The following is a 19348-nucleotide window of genomic DNA, read 5'->3' on the forward strand; positions in this document are numbered from 1 at the left end:
CAACCCAGGAAGAAGTGAGGGGAAATCTCAGGAGGATAGCTGTGTGACAGGCCTGGGTGGCCCAGAAGTGGGGGAAAGGAGGGGCAAGGAACTGCTGTGCACCTTCAGGTTTCATTACCGTTCGTTTCATTTCATTTAGTACTCTTAACTTTTACACAAAAGGGCAAATACTGTATGATTGCGTTACTATGACTCAAATATGTTGTGTAACATGTTTCATGATTTTAAAAAAATGTATATGTATCCAATACATTTAATTGAGAAGTATATGTTTTTTAAGACAACATAAGTATATGTTTTTATTCAACTGTGTTTTTCTTTTTTCTTTTCAATTATTAAATGTACAAAATAAAGGTAAAAAAAAATTTTAAACCATGTCTATGATTAGAAAAAAATTTTTAATCCATTTTCAGAAGAGAGCTTGGGAAGAAATAGATGGAAAACCCAGCGTCTTACACCAGAACCCAGGAGAATACCAGCTATTACAGTGTAGAGAGGCTTGCATTCATACTGGTTTGATGATTTCCCTCAGATACCAGGTAGGGATATATCTGGGGTTCAAACAGGAAATGTTCTAGCTCAAGTACTCAAAAGAGCTATTAAAGGCAGGGAGCCCAGACTCGACTGGGAGGGCAAAATTTAGCCAGAATTATAATAACTGTAGCTAGTTTTTTGTGTTCTTACTACTGGCCAGTAGTAAGTAATCCTTGCATCCGTTGATACTATCCCCAATTTACAGATCAGGAACTGAGGCTCAGAGATTTTGGATCTTGCCTGAGGTCATACATCCTGGGCTCTGAGCTTGGGGTAGGGACCACAAAGTATTGTGACTAACTTCTCTTCTCTGGACCTTGATATAATTCGAGTTAGAAATTTCTGCCTTCAGTGGTATCCAAAGGGGCTTGTGAAAAATACTGACACATGTAGGGGTGCCCTGGGCTCCATACTGTTTTAGGGAAGGTCCACAGAACAGGTGGTATGGGTTAGAACTGGCTCCAAAGCCCACTTGCTCAGCCACCAGACTGTGCTGCCTTTCCAACCAGTATCAAAAAGACCTGAGAAATCCAAAGAAAAAGAAAAGAACCAAAAAGAAAAAAAAAAAAAGACCTCGGTGGGAAGTGGATGTTCCTCAAGTAGTTGGGTACCCATCTACCATGTGGAAGGTCCTGGGTTCAGTCCCAGTGCCTCCTAAAGACAAACTAGAAGCCGCACCTGCCACAAGGAGCTAGATGCTGAGCCTGCAGCAACGAGCAGATACCTAAATGAGCAGATGCCACAAGCCAGCAGACACCACAGCCCATGAGGAGTGAATGAGGCTCAGGCCATTGGGCACTCACCTCCCATGTAGGAGGTCCTGGGTTTGGTTGCCAATGCCCCCTGGAGTTGGCAAGCAAAAAATGAGCAGACAGATAAGAACCACTTGGGGAGGAGGGGGGGTATAAATTTAAAAACAAACAAACAAAAAAGACCTAGGTTAGAATTGTGCATCTATAGCTCATTAGTTGGGTGGCTTTGGGTCCCCAAGAACCTTAACTTAAGCCTGTTTCCTTATCTGTACACTGGGGCTAATAACTGGTGTTTACTAAGGAATATAAGGGGTACTCACAGCAGCCTACCTGGCAAACAGTAGGGTTTCCATCTTCCATAAATAGATTGAAGGACATCTCCTGGAGGCCTGGAGGACAAATGAGAAGATAGAAAACAGAAAGGAACTGTCAGGGGTTAGGGGATGCGAGAGATGTGGTGAAGTTCAAATTCTTGAACCCCACTCCTTAGGGCCTAGGTGGGACACAGGAATCTGCATTTAGGATTTATTCTCACGGGATTCTGATTCCTGGGTTTTCCCATTCTATTTTTAGTAACTCTGGACAGTGCTTTAAATCTAAACTGATGTGCCAGTGGGATGTGTGGCGCCCTCTCAGCACTGGCCTCCAACTGGGCCTACATAACCTCTTTTCCTGCTTGCCCGGTGTTTTCTGTATCTCCCCTTCCATTCTGGCCCCCTCTTCTTAATCTCTTTCATTCTATGACTTTTTAGCCTTCTCTCCATCTCTTGGTCTATTTACCCTCCCTGTCCATTCACCTGCAATACCTTTTCCCCTACTCATCTGGGAAGGCTTGGTTCAAAGTTGTGTCCTCTAGGCTCTCTTGTTCTGGTCCCATAGCTGCCCTTCTCCCAGGATGCGTTGCTTTATTCAGCTTTCCAAAGTGGTATGTGGTCCCAGAAGGTGTAAAACAAGATGAGAAGAGGGTGACAAAGCTAGAAGACTGTGCAGAGAGGTGGGGAGGTTAAAGAAGATCAGGAGAGGAGGCTCCTAAAAAAGCAGACAAGAGATTTCTCCACAGATCCTACAGAGAGCAGATGCACAAAAATTCCATTGAATAACTAGAGGATAGTATGTGTTCTATTGGAGAGTGTGGTAGCTTAAAATTATTTTACGAATTCCAAAAAGAGAAACACCGTGTTTGTAAACTATTCCTCTGGTGTGTGATACCTTTGAATGCATTAAATTCAGTTGAGGGGCCTTTGATTAGATGACTTGACAAGATTGTTTTAGGGCTTTTGCCTGGACTAGGTTAGTGAGGCATGACTCAGGTTGAGTTTCCGTCCCCTTGCTGGGTCTGATATAAATGGAAACACAGAGAGACTCACTCAGACAGAGACAGAGGGAAAAAGCTCTGTCATTTTTGATCCTACTATTTGACAGAGAGGAGAGGCTCAAGTAGCTGAAGCCCAGGATAGAATTGAACCATTTGCCTAATATCTTGCAGCTGAAATCGGGAAGAAAGCAAATCAGCTGAACCCGAGAGAAGAGGCCTGGTAAGAGATAAGCCCTATACCTGGTTGACTCATCTGAGCTCCAGGAGACAGTTACAGTCTAGAGGAGAAGGCAGAGACCATCAGAGAGAGCACCTGCCTCTTGCTTCAACACATGACAGCTAACTTGGGTGAGAAAGCACCTCTTATGATGCCTTGAGTTGGACTTTTCATGGCTTTGGAACTGTGAGCTTTTACCCCAAATAAATACCCTTTATAAAAGCCAAAATATCTGCAGACCATTAACCCGACCTGCCCCTCCCGCCATGGGGACCTCGTGTGCAGTGGGTGCTGACTGCAGCCTCCTCAGTGTATGAGGCCTGCTGCTTGTAGCGGTTGCCCTAAGAAACCTGGGAGACAGCCCTTGCCTATCGATGGTCCTGTCTGTGACCCCGTGCCATTCCCAATCTAGGCTCCATACGCATTTGTGAGGTGACTTTGGAAAGCCTGAGGGGACGGGGCCCGGGGCCACATCATTCAAGTCATCATGTCCATCCACACCAAGCTTCAGAACAAAGAGCATGTGACTGAGGTGCTGTGCAGTGCCAAGTTCAAGTTCCCTGGCTGCCAGAAAATCCACAGCTCCAAGACGTGGGGCTTCACCAAGTTCAATGCTGACGAATTCGAAGACATGGTGGCTGAGAAGTGCCTCATCCTGGATGACTGTGGGGTGAAATGCATCCCCAGTCATGGCCCCTTGGACAGGTGGCAGGCCCTGCACAAATGAGAGCTTTGCTAGCACTGCCCTCAACTGACATATGCCCTCCAATAAATGACTTCTTGGCCGCCTAAAAACAAAGAAAGCCAAATATTTCTGGTCCCTTGCATCAGTAGCCCTTTGGCAAACTAAAACAGGGAGGGCGGGTCATGCTTGAGCCAAGCTACTAATGCTCTCAGCAGGCCCCCCGTGAACCTCAGCCTGGATTTTCTAGACTCAGTAGTGCCAGTAATGACCAGAAACTCCATCTCTTTGCCAGGTAACTGGATTTCCTCTGGACAAGTGTACTTGAACAAGTTACCTTAGCCCCACTCTGCCTCCCAGCCTTGGTTTCCTCCTGTATTAATTGGAGAAAATAAGATCTACCTCACAGGTAATTTATTAATTTATTTATGTAATATTTAAATGAAATAACATGCACTCAATACCCAGTAGCTATTAGTGACAGGACATTATTTGCTCTGCAAACAGTCTCTGATGCACACATGCACTTGGGCGCTCCCTGCAGTAACTGGCCCTCCAAGGAAGCTGACATCACAGGTTGGAAATCACTGGTCCATGAGTTGCCTTTCCAACAGAAAAACTTGTACTCTCCTGCCCCCTTTTGGTCTTCCTGCTTTAACTGGCTTGGATTTAGGATGCAGCCAAGCAGAATCTCCAACCCCTACCTACTACATGAATTCTCAGACTTGCTCAGGAGGTAGGGCTCTTGGACGCTATGGTCCATTTTACAGATCACTTATTTCCCTAGGAAAAATCTTACCAGCAGGAATTATGGCTGCTGGTTGTTTTGTTTTTTTTTCCCATGCAAAATGAAATAAAATTCACCTGCACATATTTCTCAGGAAAAAATAAGCTGTCAACCTGTGCCTGAGAGCTGGTTGAGTTTTTCTTTTATTAATTCACTTTGTTGCCCATGAGCTAATAATAGCACAGAAATGGCAGTAGAAGCTCAAAAGCTTAAGCTGTGGGGGAAAAAATAAAATGTCAAATCATAATGTCTATTAATTTGCTTTGTTTTAGGCAAGTTATAAAGAGATATCCTGGGAACATTGCCCTAGTATACAATAACCCTATACGAGGATTCCTAATTTCTGATTCATTTTTTGAAATGTAGTTTTTTGAATACTTTATACAAACACATGAGATAAAATTCAAAAGGTACAAAAGTGTTTATGGTGTTGCATCCCCCCAATTCTTTTCCCTGAGGCCTTTACCATTACCAGTTTCTTGTGTGTCCTTCCAGAGGTATTCTGTACCAGAGTTGTCCAATAGGATTTTCTGTATTGATGGAAATAGTCTATATCTGCACTGTCCAATATGGTAGCCATTAGCCACATATATTGAGCACCTGAAATGTGGCTGGTGCAATTTAGGAGCTTGCTTTAAATTTTTTATTAATTTGTATTAATTTAAATAACGACATGTAATTTGAGACTACTGTATTGGACTGTGCAATTCTATTGGTATAACACATAGCACATGCCATACTGCATCTTGCTTTGTTCAAGTAACAATATTTATATATCTAGGAGATATATTGTTCTATTTTGTCTCCTTTAAAAAAAAAACCTGCTGGGAGCAGACATGGCTAAAGCAGTTGAGCACATGCCTCCCACACGGGAGGTCCAGGGTTTGCTTCCCCATGCCTCCTAAAGAAAACAAACAAACAACAAGCAAAAAAAAAGGAAGCAAATGAGGGAGCCCATGTGGCTCTGTGGTTTCGTGTCAGCCTCCCACATACAAGGTCCTGGGTTCAGTCCCTGGTCCCAGTACCTCAAAAACTGCTACAAAATATCCCCTTGCAATCCAGTAAGGCAGTCTCTTAACCAACCTGGAGAACACAGAGCCATCACTTTTAACAACAAGCTTGCCAATCATCCACATCATAACCAAGATGCTTTGCACTAACTCTAGTTAACCCCCCCCCCCTCTATTTTTATCAGCTTGACTTTGAGTAGTCACTTTTGGGGAATGAGGGAAACTATTTATCATGAGTCACTGCCGTAAAATATACTCTCCACCCACATGCCCCTGTGCCTGGAATTCAGTGCTGACATTCTTTAGAGTTAATCATGACTCTCTTTATGTGGTTCTTTAAAGGGCAAAGTCTCCAAGGAAAGGCAGATATTTAGGTAGAACATCTGGGGCTGATTTTGCTTTTGCTCTGATGAGAGAGGCCAAGGGGTCTTTGTGGAGCAGTGGGGGCCTGATGATGAATCGCACTGTTGTTAAAATTTCCCTTGAGTTCAGTGGATCCATAACTAGGTCTGTACCTCCCTGTTAGGGCATTTCAGGTGATGGGACTCTTTCCAGTTCTAAATGGCCTCTAGAGAAAAAAATGTCACCAAAGCGTTTTGGTGTTTCACTCTGTATAAGCCCTTCCTTCTGGGGTCTCTTTGGTGTCAGACAGATCTGTGTACAGGTCCCAGCTCCAAATGGCACAGTCCTTTGCTTCTTAAGGGATGAAGATGTAGCACCCTTGGGAGGTCAGGCTATATTTTTTAAGGAAGCATATGGGGAGAATGTAGGAATGGCCACAATTCACTCAGTAATATTTCTTGGACCTGGTACTAGGCATTGTGGGGAGTCGGGCTGTGTGGAGAGGAAGGAGATGTGATTCTTGACAGCCTAAAAGAGAACTGTGGTTGAGTCTTCAAATTGACAGACATTACCTTCTTGCTGTGCTTTGTTTATAGGTAACCACTAGAAGGGTGGAACTGGGCCCTGGGCACAATCACATACTGGCATGGATAAAATTTTGGTCCCAATTCTTCACTCTTCTCTGTATCTACACTCTGGCCACGTCACAATTTTGGAGAGCATACTTTCCAATCTCCTGGCTCTGACCTTGGCCATGTGACTTGCTTTGGCTCATAGAATGGGGCAGAAACAAAAGTGTGCCAGTTCTGAGCCTAAGCTTTAGGAGGCCTTATACGTTTCTGTTAGGCCTTTTATGCTTCTGCCTTCACCATGAGTAGAACTGCTCCTGGGGAGCTGCTGTCTCTTCATTTGGGCCCCAGAATGAATACATATGGAACAGAGCTGCCCCAGATGGACTGTGGACCTACACCAAGACTAGAGCCAACCCAGCCAGCACAGCATTAAAGCAGAGGCACACCAGCCAACCTGGAGACCTATTTTAACTGGCCACTACATTTGGGAATGGATTGTTACACAGTATTATTGTGGCAATAACTAACCAATACATATACTGTTCTTTTATTATATTAGGTTATACCTTTACCTGCTGCAATAGGGACCCAAAAGAAGTGTGGCTTAAATAAGAGAGAAATCTATCCATAGTTCACGTAACAATCCAGTTAGGAAGTTCACAGCTAGTTTGGTGGTTCATGTGTTAAAGACCTAGACTCCTTCTTTCCCGCTGCTCCACCATCCTGTCCTCATCCATGTGAAGCCTTTATATCGATCACAGGTTTAAATCTTAATCTCCTTCAGTTCCGCAAACCAGAATACTCCACAGTGTGTGCCAGACTCTCTTTCCAACGTGACCCTCTAACTCATAAACCCTCAACTTCACTCTTCCCGCTTCTGGCCTTAGGATATTTTCCTCTTTTTGAATATGTGCTCTACCCGACCCTCCAGGTCTCAGCCCCAGCACCTCACTCCTTCCAGGACCTCTACAGCCAGGACTGCTGGAGGAGTGAAGGTCCTGTCCGCCGTGGGGGTGGGGAGGGGGACAGCACTCCAGCGTTCCCTGTGCTGGGACATCACCTGACCCCAGCTCTGTCGTCTTCACCCTGCACTGCCCTCCCTCTCCTGCAGTCACCTCTCTGCTGACCTCCAGCCCTGAAGAGGGACCTCTGCTTCCCCCCCTCCCTGCCCTCCTCACCTTACTTCAGTAGTTCTCCAAATTTAGTGAGCATAAAAGGCTGTTTGAATGGGCCTCTGTCTGGAGATTTAGGTGAGGTGAGCATGTGGCTTAGAGGGGAGGTTTTTAGGAATCTGTAAATATGAATTCCAGCGATTTTTTTTTTTTAAGTCCTGGGACCCAGGGATTAAACCCGTGACCTTGTATGTGGGAAGCTAGTGCTCGATCACTGAGCCACATCGGCTTTCTTGAGTTGGTTTTCTCATTTGTTTTGTTTGTTGGTCCTTTCTGTTTTTGTTTTTTTCAGGAGGCACTGGGAACTGAACCCAGGACCTCCCCTATGGGAGGCGAGCGCTCAACTGCTTGAGCCGTATCCACTCCCTCCTAGTGAGGTTTGACGTAGAGGTCCATAGACCATATTTGGAGAAATTGTGTTTTCCCAGTCACATTTTCTCTGGCAGTCCTTTGGAATGGAGGCTACTTTTTAACTGATGTTGCATTGCTTGCTGCCTGATTAGCCTCCTCCAGCGTGAACAACCCAGAGACAAAGCTAAGGGTCAACTCCAGGTGTTTCTCCAGCACCTCCGGGGATGAGCGCACATCATCAGCATCCCGTACCTCATCTGCTATCCAGCTAGAATGACTTTCTAGGCCTCTGGCTTAGCCAGGCCATCACCAGATTACTCCATGTAGGCCTCCCTCATTTGTAAAGGCTGGGCCGCCCATAAGCCTACCCAAAACAGAGGTCGGGCCCCAGGACACCTCCAAGTACAGGAGGCTTCATCACCATGCCTGTGTGTGGAATATGCTGGACAATGTTGGTTGGCTTTTGACACCACTTCCAACCCCTTTTCTGTAGGTGCTGGAAGTCTGGGAATCATTTCAGACTTCCTTGCCTGCAGGGTTCTGCCAATAAAATGTACTTGTGTGAGATTTAGAAAGTGGAAGGGAGGTAGAAGTCACCCATTCCTCTGTGGTGGCAGCAGACATGCAGGCTCTGGGGGCAGGTGGACTCCACATCCTGCAGAAAACAGCAACCTTGGGACCATGGGGCTTCAGTGACCACAGCAGTGGTTTCCTGATGCTTCCTGACTCCTGTGGCCTGAACAGCAACTGTGATAAAGTAACCATCCCTCCCCACTGCCAGCTTTCACCACTTCTAACCCCTCCAATGATAAGCACCTAATTGCCATATAAAATCCTCTTTTGCTTGAAATATCTGAAGTAGTTTCTATTTTCCTGTCTGTGGCAGTTCTAAAATGTGTCCACAGGGGAGCAGATGTAGCTCAAGTGATTGAGCACCTGCTTCCCATTATAGGAGATCCTGGGTTCAATCCCTGGTACCTCCTAAAAAGTAAAAAAATAGGAAATAAAATGTGTCCACAAATTCTTTAAGTCTCCCTTCCTCAAAAGTTGGAGCCTAAGCCTCCTCCTTCGTGTAGGCTGGATTTATGCACTTACTTTTGGCTTCCTTTACATGGCAGAAGTGGTGCCATATGACATCTGAGGCCAGGCCATAAAGGAGAACTGCTGCCTGGTGCTCTCTCCCATTTGCTCAGGCTGGAGGAAGTCAGCCATCAGGCATGTGGAGATTCAAGTAGCCTGTAAAAAGGCTGATGTGGGGAGGAACTGAGGCCTCCTTCCCACAACGGGCACCAGTTTGCCAGCATGTGAGTGATGACCACCCTGGAAGCTAGCCTTCAGATGGCCAGAGTCCCAGATGTCATCTTCCCATTCCCCCCCTCCTCCGGTTGAGATCTTGAATGCAACCTCATGAGAGCCTTAGAGCCCGAACTGCACATGGAAATTGTGAGGAGTAAGTGTTTCTTCTGGGGGGTAATCTGTTACGCACCACCGGATAACCAACACATTGTCTGATATAGGAGTTGAGTCAGACAGCTTGAGACCTTCTGAGCCAGTATGTTTTTTAATGATGCCCTTGTGACACGGGGACTTTGGCCCTGGACTCTAAATCTTCCCCTCTACTTCAGTACTTTCCATGCCAACACCTTACCATGCTGCATAGATTTTCCTGGGCATAAAATTCCTTTACCTCCTGTCATGTAAAGGGCACACAGAGCCACATGCATCACTAGCACCAAATGGTACAAATATAAAGGTGGTTTTTGCTTTTTTTTTTTAGAGGGGAGGAACAACTTACAAGCAGATTAATAATGGAGCACTTTATTCTCCAAACACTCATTTTCCTACAGAGCGGGGGTTTAAGCCAGGCCTAGCTGGACCATGTACACCATGGCTAGAGTTCCTGTAGAGAGGAGATAGAGATCTACCCCAGGGCATTACATGTTTGTAGGGGTTGTGAGGCAGAGAATATCTCTGCTGCTAGATATGGAAGCCCCGTGATTCAATGGCCTCGTTGGAAAGGCGGACTCAGGAGCTCAGTGGCTGGCATCTGCTTATTCTTCCACCGAGCTGGCTGGCACCTGCTGAGGTACCTCTCTGCTAAGCTACTAAAAGAGGAAAGGAAACATGTCTCTAAGGTCACCTGGATTTGTCTCTCCTCCTAGATGACCAGCACTTCACTGACTCCTGTTCCCAGGTTATACTCGGACCTTGTCATCACCTGGAATCTATCATAAAAATCTGAAATCCAATCTTCTCTGAAAACAAGCTCTTGTTCTTCCAGTTCTTGTTCACATATATCCACTGAACACATTTTTTTCCGTTGTAAAAAGATTTTCTACATCCATTTGCTCTCACTTGCTACTTAGTCTGGACTCCCAAATTGATCTCCTGGTGTCTCTACTTCTAGGCCTCTAAAACTCAAGCTTGGTCATGCCTCTCTTCTGCTTGAAATGTCAGTAAGTAGTTCATCACTTGCTGGGTCAAGGTTCCTTAGGGATCTGGTTCCCTGCTCAGGTGTGCAGCTTCCCATACTGCCTCTCGCTCCTTGTGCTTCCTGCTCCAGGCCACACCAGCCTGTACACAGTTCAAGAACACCTCAAGGTCTCATGTCTCCCTGCCTTTTGACTCTTGTCTACAATGTTTTTTTCCTTTGTATGCCTATGAAATATCTGTTTTTCTTCCAGTTCTCTTCCTTCAAGTCATCCCTTAGACCTACTTCTTTCTAGACAACCAAGAGAGCTGAGCCACTTCTTGTGTCCCTGATCCAAGGAGAGGCAGCTCTTTCACAAGCTGGTCAGACAAATTCTGGGCTAAGGAAAAACCTCTGCCCAATCTTGGACAAACTGAGTAAAAGAGAATCTCACTCTTGGGAATTTTAGTTAAGAATTAGGATAGGGGAAGCTGATATGGCTCAAAGGACAGAGCGTCCGCCTACCATATAGGAGGTTCAGGGTTTGATACCCAGGGCCTTCTGACCTGTGTGATGAGCTGGCCCACATGGAGTGCTGCCATGAGCAAGGAGTGTTGCCCTGCACAGGGTTGCCCCCCGTGTAAGGAGTGGCCCCAGTGCAAGGAGTGCAGCCCCACGCAGGAATGCAGACTGCCCAGGAGTGGTGCCGCCCACACAGAGAGCTGATGCAGCAAGATGATGCAACAATGAAGAGAAGAGACGCAAAGACAATATGAGACAGCGAACTAGGGAGTTGAGGTGGAGCAAGAGAATGATCACCTCTCTCCCACTGCGGAAGATTCCAGGATGGGTTCCCAGAGTTGCATAATGAGAATACAATACACACAGAAGAACTCACAGCGAATGGACACAGAGAGCACACAGTGGGGGTGGGACAGAAATAAGAAAAATAAAAATAAAAGGATTATGATAGGTAAGCATTTGAGACTAATAAGAAATATACACATTTGAGGTGGTGTTACATATTAAAAATATTATGTAAGTCTCATTTTATGCATAAAATTTGACATAAAGTAAATCCTCTCAAAAATATCCTGGAGCTACCTGGATTCCCCGTCAAGACTTTTGGGAACCAGCACAAGGATTTCTATTCTTGGTTTCTCATCAGCTCCCTGTCTTTATGTCCAACTTCCTGTTAAAATATAGGGTTTGGGTACCATGGGGGTTTTTCTGTTCCTGGGGACCTAACAGTGTTAAAGTGCTTAGTACTGTACCTGGTCCACAGTGGTTGATCAGTAAATAGTAGCCGCCATCACCACCACCGTCGTTGTGATTGACTCTGATGGCAACCATGGCTTTTCCTTCTCTACTTCCCTATACCCTACAGCAAGGCAGTGTAACGGTTAAGAGGCTTTGAAGTCTAATAGCTAGGAGGTAAAACTGTAACTCATCAGTTTGGGATGTATGACCTTGGGCAAATGACTTCTATTCTTTGGCCCTCATTTTCTTATCTGTCAAATGAGGATGGCAAAATATGCCTCCATGGAATTTCCGGCTCAGTGAGATAAGACTGCAAAATGTTGAATCCATCAAGTAAACAAATAGTAAATGGCGGCAGTAGCTGCTGCTGTTTCTTCTTATTATTTAGTCTAGTGCTTTAAACACAGTAATATTTGTTGGGTCACCAAAGTCACTACAGAGAAAAACACTTGTTTTTCATCCTCAGTAGCGAACTTTGGGTGACTTGGGCCGGCATCAAGAAAGCAGCTTCAGATGTGGCCCAGCATCAGCAAACGTGTAAAGCAGATGAGGCACTAAAGGGGAGCTCGTTTTGCTTGGAACCCCAACCCGCAGAAAAAAAAAAATGCTGGGCTCTCTCCCAGCTGCTCCGCTCTTCTGGGGGACTCTGGGCTGTCGTTCCTTGGTTGGCATCATTCCTCACCTCAGGTTACTGTAAGTTCAATAGGTCGATTATCAAATCTTGCTTATTTGGAATCCCTTTTAGTCACTGTGCTTAACATTCCTAAATGTGATCTACTAATGACTTTTCACTTTAAGGAAAAAGTCATGCCCTCCTTGCACTCTTATCTCACCCCACCTGGAGGGGCAGACGGAATGCAGGAGCTGTTGCGCCTAATGCAGGCTTTACTTGCATCATCTCTTGAAATCATGCTGTGGGCGCGGAAGGAAGCGGGTAGGTCGGGGCTTGGTGCTGGGCTGAGCTAGAGGGCATTGAGTAGCACACACTTGATGGGGGGAGGGGGTGATAAGGAGGGAAGGGGCTGTGGGGGGCAGAGGGGAGGCTAGGTCCTCACCAAAATGTTTTCCCAAAATAACACCCTTCCAGGCCGGAGGAGAGCCATCTTGGGCCATTACTGTTCACATTTTTCCTTTACCCTTATCCCTTATCCCTCCAACAACTCCTTGCTAGCTATACCCAAGGGTTGGGAGAGTTTAATAAGAAAAAGAAAAAAGGCAGTGTGAGTTTTCCAATAGCTTGTAAGGATGGAGGACCTCCTACACCAGCACAGGACACCCATTTCCCCCCTGAGTTTGAAGCTTGGGAAGAAGTCAGGACTTGGCCTCACAGTGGAGGTAGACTCAATGACCCAAATATTCTGGCAACCTCAAGACTTTAGGAGAGGGGCCAGAAGGTGGATGCTCCTCTGGCCCATCCACAACAAACAGTCAGCGACTGGTAGCTGGGGGACCAGGGCTACTCCTGCAATGAGGAGAGAGCACCAGAATAAATTGTTTTTTGACTTAATAGTCTATACTCCTAGAGACTGATACAGTTTTAGTTTCCCAAGGACTAACTATATTATGGAAATGGGGGAGAGAAGCCCCTGTTCCTCCTCCTTTGCCCACATTGCCGGTTAGTGGAGTAATGGCTACGGTGAGGAATTCTAGCTCCAGCCCTGCTTTTCTTGTCTATGGCCCTTGATAAACACCTTGTTATTTAACTATTTACATTTTAGTTCCTTACCACATAGCTAGAATCGGCTATGGGTTTTAAACATTTTAATATGAGGAAAATAGGCATTTTTACAAGTAATGCTGAGAAGTCAATATTAGAAAATAAAATCTGCAGGTGGCCTGAGGTGGGGCGGGGGTCACACTGTGGCTTCTTCAGTTTCCTCTTCAGCAGCTTCTAGAGACTCCATCTTCTCTGGTGGGGCACTGCGCTCCCTGGGAGAAGAATGATGCCAATGGCTTTTACTCTTGAAAGTAAGACTTTAACTCATTTTAGATAAGATGTTTAAATTGTCCCCTGTCATTTACCCTGCATTCTTGTTGAAAATCTCATCCTCATCTGAAGAGTCCTTGTCATGTAGCTTCTGTGCCATGTTTTTCTTGCGTGTGGCGTTGAGAGGCTTATACATATCCCTCAGCCAAAGTGGCCGCCTTCTCCAGAAAAATCCCTCCTAGAAAATAGAAATGGAAATGTTAATAGTGTACATCTCCTGCTTTCTCTGGGTGCAGTACTGTGTGCTGTGTAAGTTTACCTGATTCTCACTTTCAGTTGTGCATTTCCTTTGCAGCAGAAATCAAACGAAGCCCCTCGGGGGAAAGCACGTGCACGCACACGCACACGCACACGCACACACACACACACACACAGGAAGGTTAGTGATTTGTGGCATTCTCTGTGTCTCTCACTACAGACATCTCTTGTCTTGGCAGGACTAAATGTTTACCTTTACCCATAAATCACAACTAGCAAAATCACCACAGACTTTGGATTTTTTAAACAATTCTCATGCATGCTGGACTTCCAGGAGCTTTCAGTGTCCATCCAAGAGGGCAACCTAATGTTTCTGGGGACATCTTTGTACGTGGCTGGGCATGGAGTATAGGCAGAATTTTCAGTCCCATTCACCCACTTGTCAGAGGCCCTTGTGCAGTGAAGAAACTGCACAACCATACTGGGCCACCCTCTCTAGGGATATTTTACATCAGTTCCCTTCAGATGTAGTCTTTCATGCATCATGTGCTAGAGGGTAGGAGATGAGTGGAGAAGATGCTTCTTTCTCCTACAGGTTGCTTTATCCTATAGGCTGAATCACACCAAGTTAAAAGCCTTAGTCTAGCTAGCAAAATTAACTAGCTCTCTGATTTTCACACCGCAGGTTATCACTGACAATCAATATAAGGTCAGGGCTGGCCTTACAAAACAAAACCATACCAAACAAAAAGAAGCTGAACAAAATAGAAAATATCAGATTGTGGAATAGGTTTGCTTTAAAAAGTGTCTATCTAAGTATATGTATACTGAGTTGTGATATAAAACGTAGCTCATGGCCCGAGCACTGTATAATCAATGGAGAAGTGGGCGAAGGGAAAAGAACCACCCTCTTTCTGACACTCATTAGTAGTGTGACCATGGGGGAAGATATTTTCCCTTTCTCCGTCTCCATTTTCTTATAAAAGGGAAAGACACAAGCTGCTATCTTGGGTCTCTCCTAATGAAAATTCAGTGAGGTTTGAATAAAGGGGATGAGTAGGGGCTTGAAAACTAGCAGGATGAGAAGGGAAGTTTACTGGCCACTTTACAGGAAGGACTCGTATAGTTTTCCTTCCATCAGCCTTGAATGAGACTGGTCCCTGACCTCCAAGCCGTGCGGTCTTTCTGTGCCTTCCCCAGAGACTCCAGAAAAGCCTCTGGCCAGCCTGATGCCCACCAGCAGCAGGAAGAGACGGGCTCAGCTCAAACCTCTCCTCCCCCACCCTTTCCTTCAAGAACTGATGACAGCAGGTGCATCCATGCCGGCGCCCTCTGAATCAGCTTTGGCTGAGGAGCTAATTTTCTAGAGCCAGGCAAAGCATTAGGATAAGTATTTTTATGCCTTTGACAGTTTCCACATTAAAAAATGAGGAATCAAAATATAGGAGCTCTAGGTTCTTCTCTAGTTTAAAAATTCAGTGTTAAAAATTGCCAGGTTATTATTTACCGTGGGCCTTTTTCTTCATCTTCCTCTGATGCTGCTCTATGAGAATAAATCTGTTTTGGAAGAAAAACATAACCATGATTATCTATCACAATAACCATTCTTTCCAAACCTTTATTCATTCCTTTTATTTATCTTAAGTCTTATCTTCCCAGCCAGATGACAATTTTTTTTTCCAGGACAGGTGTACTACCTTGTTTCATAGTTCTTTGGCTCTTCCACATTACCTAGTTTAGAATCTTGAGTGCAGGTGGCACTTAATATGTTTTACTGTTTTAGATAACAAGCAACATGTAATTCCTAATAAAAACTCTTAGAGGTAGCAAAAGAGGGAAACATTCTTAATGTGGTATGGCAGTTTAAGATTCTTTATGAATTCAAAAAAGGGAGATTATGTTTGTAAACTGGTCTGTTCCTCTGGGTGTGATCCCCTTTGCTTGTTTTAGATTCAGCTGAGATGTCTTTGATTAAAGTATGTTAAGATTAGGGCTTTGATTTGACCATGTTAGTAGAGTTTAATTCAGGGTTGAGTCCCCACCCCCTTGGTGGGCTATATAAATGGATACTCAGTCAAGAAGACACACAAAAGAAGACAAGGAAGAGGAAAGAATTTCATTATTTTGGTCTTGCCATGTGACAGAAAGGAGAAGGCTTAAACAGCTAAAGCCCCAGGAAGAGAGAAGAGCCCTGTGCCAACCTGTAGCTGAGAGAGAGGAAGGCTGAACCCTTGCAATGACCAGCAACTATCTTGCTTCAACACCTGGCAACTGACTGGTGAGAAAGGAACCTTGAGTTGGATTCTTTAGGGCCTTGTAACATTAAGCTTCTACTCCAAAGAAATACCCTTTATAAAAGCCAACATATTTCTGGAACTTTGCATCAGCACCCCCTTGTCAGACTAATGTACTTGGTAAAAGTATCTACCAGAAGCCCAAACAACAACATTGTTTCAAAGTCAGAAAGGAGAGAGGGATGCCTGTTATTACTGTTACTATTAGACACTGTATAGGAGCACCACCAATAATGCAGCAAGAAAAACATTACTACCACCCATGAGGTAAGAAAAATAAATGGAGTAAAAGCATTAGAAAGGAAGAGGCAAAATTATCATTATTTCCATATGAAATGATGACGAACCTAAAAAGCGCAAAGGAATCAACCAAATTTTTATTGGAAGTAATAAGAGCATTCAGTAAGGTAGCTGGATATATCAAAAGATCAGCCCACAAACCTCAGTAGCTTTTCTGTGTTACCACCAAAAACCAATTAGAAATGTAATTAGAAAACCAATTATAAAATGTAATGGAAGTAAGATCCCAGTCACAATAGCAATAAAAATGTATAAAGTACTTAGAAATAAACTGAATAAAAGATGCGTGAACTCAGCAGTAAAACTTCACAATGACAGTAAGCACGGATTACATGGTGTGAGATGCCATGTTTCTAAAAAGGAAATGTTAATTCCATTCCAATTCCAACACATAGAGAAAATGTGCAAAAATAGCTATGAAAAGCGTGAAAAAGAAGATCAAAGAGCAGGAGCATGCCCTACCAAATAGCAAACTATGTTATAAAACAACAGGCATCAAGTAGGGTAATTCTGGTCCTGGAACAGGACTGTCAAGAAAAATGTATTTTAGATCAGTGAGGAAAGAATTAACCATTCAATAAGAGGTTTTAAAACAACTGGATATTCATGTGGGGGGAAAGGGGAGTTAGGTTTCCTACCTCAATCACACCCAAACCAACCAAATAAAACAAATTATAGATGGATTAAAAAAGAAAAATAGAACCAGGAGAGGGTCAGGTGTTGGTGGAGAGTAAAATGCCGAGAAAATCATATCAAAATATAATAAAGAGGGTTACCTGTTTAGAATGCTCGGAGGGGAGGGTCTGATGCAGGACGGGCTCCTGGGGAATGTCTAAATGCTCATTCTGCCAGAGTGGGTGACACCATGGGGTAGAAACCCAAGAAGTGAGAGTGGGGGTGGACCCACATCCTGGGGAGGACTAATGCCATCCAATAGAGGGAACTGTATCCCTCGAGAGAAAGGGTGGCTCCCAGGGCATTGGGGCAGTTGAGCAAGTTAGGCCCTGAACACTATTCCATCTATCTCTGGAAGTGGCTCCTCAGGAAACGGAGGTTGGCTATCACTGAGGGCACCAAGGTGGAAGGGAAAATGGACGTTAAATGTGTGGAACCAAAGTAAATGGGGGGTAAGAGAGGAGTTTCTTGAGAGTACACAAGGATGGATATAAAACATGTAATATTACACCATAACATATAGGAGATGACAGACTGATAATGTAAACCATAATGTAAAACATAGGATAACTAAAAATGTAAAGAACTGTGTATCCTAAAGTATGCACCATAATGTAAACACAGATGTCACCTTGTTAGAAAGCTAATGTCTCAGACTCTGTACATCACTTTAAGTAAATATGATATGAATAGGGCGTAAGAGTATCACTGTGGAAGGGAAAAGGTTTTCTGGTGGATGTGTGGGAGTGCTGTATATTATATATATACATTGCTGTGGTCTAGGACTCCTGTGAAGAAAAGCTGAATAATTAAGGGGGGGGGGGGGGGAAAAAAAAAAAGGAAAAAAATAGGATGTGGAATTTTTTCAAGTCAACATTCTTTATCTAAGTTCTTTATCTAACTTTATCCAAGTTCTTTATCTATCCTTTAAACTCATCGCTATATGCCATTCCCTAGTAAGGGACCATGACATTATATTGGGCTTCAAATTTCGGGGAGTTCTGGATCACAGAGTGTTTCAACAATGGCAATGGAGGGATACTGGTATGGGATACCAATGACAGGTGATATATGACTGACAGGGAGCTGTACAGAACATATGTCCAGGGTGCATGGTAATGTTTGGATATACTCATAGTGGCAACAATTAAAAACCACAGTAGGGGGGGTACTGGGTTCCTGGCCAGTGGTGCTCTGTCGTGGTCCCTAGGGGAGCAGCGACAGTCTCCCAGGTACAGTGGTGGGGACCGGGAGGGAGTGAGGGTTCAACAGTGAGCCCCTGATACTAATGACTATGCTTGTGAGCTGATAAACCCAAAATAACAACAAGGCCTAGAGCAACTTTGTGCCTGGGAATTTCCTTCTGTCAGCCTTCATGTTACTCAAATGTGGCCAGTCTCGAAGCCAAACTCAGCATGTAAATGCAATGCCTTCCCCCCAGCGTGGGACATGACACCCGGGGATGAGCCTCCCTGGCAACGAGGGACCACTATCAACTACCAACTGATGATGCAACTGGAAAATGACCTTATACGGAAGGTTCAATGCGGATCAGCAGAATATCCATGTCTACATAAAATACCATGACTTTAAAATGCTGTTTGACCTAAAGTAAGGGGGAAATGGAAAGGAGAAATGAGTTTATATGGCTACGAGTTTCTAAAAAAGAGTCTGGAGGCTGGCAGAAGGTTTGCCCTCATGCACAACTGAGCAGAGTCAGAGAGACAGATAAAGCAGATACAACCCCCAGATATTGGTTCCTTTGAGGGCTAAAGAGACCCATGGGAGTTATGGTCATGGCCGATGGGGTTAACTACCAGGGCAGATGGCCCCTCTTTGGAAATGGTGTTTATGTGTGATGAATCTGGACTCAGATGGGATCTCCCTTCATAAGACTTTCATGCTAATGTGCTGGAGGTGCAGTTAATGTTGGGGTTTAAGATATATTTAGGGGATTTGAATCTCTGGACTGACAATGTGATAGCCAGATCCTGAGCCTCAACAGACTCCAGCACCTACAATCTGATTTATTGGACTTACCACACTCAGCTAAGATGGAGGTGAAGAAGGACAACCACCACACCATGGAGCCTAGAGTGATTACAACTGAAAATGGGAGGATTGCATCCAGCATCCAGGTGGAATCTGAGCCTCCTCTTGACATAAAGGTGCAATGGACACAACCAAACCAGTGTCCACATAGAAGAGGTGGCATTGGATTGGGAAAAGTGGACATAATGGACAAAGGGTATGGGGAAAGGCAGGAAGAGATGAGAGGTGGAGGCGTCTTCGGGACATGGAGCTGCCCTGGATGGTGCTTCAGAGGTAATCACCGGACATTGTAAATCCTCACAGGGCCTACATGATGGAATAGAGGAGAGTATGGGCCATGATGTGAACCAATGTATATGAGGTGCAGAGGTGCCCAAAGATGTACTTACCAAATCCAATGGAAGTGTCAGGATGATGGGAACGAGTGTTGTTGGGGGG

The 19348-nt window shown here is 44.7% G+C and overlaps 1 protein-coding gene, 1 long non-coding RNA gene and 1 other non-coding gene across 15 annotated transcripts in view; 2 read left to right on the plus strand and 1 right to left on the minus strand.

The window, feature by feature from the left end:
- The window catches only part of LOC131275064 (uncharacterized), a 360126-nt gene extending 356147 nt beyond the window's left edge, over window positions 1-3979 (plus strand). Inside the window, exons 5-6 of one of the 2 annotated variants that reach the window (XR_011646912.1) lie at window positions 414-539; window positions 2773-2787. This is a non-coding gene — a long non-coding RNA (uncharacterized lncRNA). Of the gene's footprint in view, window positions 1-413; window positions 540-2772; window positions 2788-3795 lie in introns of those variants that run through there. The other variant, XR_011646911.1, reaches the window with a different exon arrangement.
- On the plus strand, window positions 3051-3181 carry LOC111760538 (small nucleolar RNA SNORA70). The gene has a single exon (XR_002794193.2). It is a non-coding gene; the product is annotated as a small nucleolar RNA SNORA70 (small nucleolar RNA).
- Window positions 3980-13150: 9171 nt separating the features above from the next.
- LOC101412804 (leucine-rich repeat-containing protein 37A2-like) overlaps window positions 13151-19348 on the minus strand; it is a 72244-nt gene continuing 66046 nt past the window's right edge. For 11 of the 12 annotated variants that reach the window (XM_058284410.2, XM_058284403.1, XM_058284409.2 and 8 more), the window contains 4 exons: window positions 15097-15146; window positions 13651-13678; window positions 13427-13569; window positions 13151-13333 (listed from right to left, as the gene is read on the minus strand). In XM_058284410.2, coding sequence (XP_058140393.1) covers window positions 13258-13333; window positions 13427-13569; window positions 13651-13678; window positions 15097-15146 — 297 coding nt within the window. In that variant the 3' untranslated portion in view covers window positions 13151-13257. The remainder of the gene's footprint in view (window positions 13334-13426; window positions 13570-13650; window positions 13679-15096; window positions 15147-19348) is intronic. The other variant, XR_011646910.1, reaches the window with a different exon arrangement.

This window comes from Dasypus novemcinctus, chromosome 21, assembly GCF_030445035.2.
Source record: "Dasypus novemcinctus isolate mDasNov1 chromosome 21, mDasNov1.1.hap2, whole genome shotgun sequence".
NCBI lineage: Eukaryota > Metazoa > Chordata > Mammalia > Cingulata > Dasypodidae > Dasypus > Dasypus novemcinctus.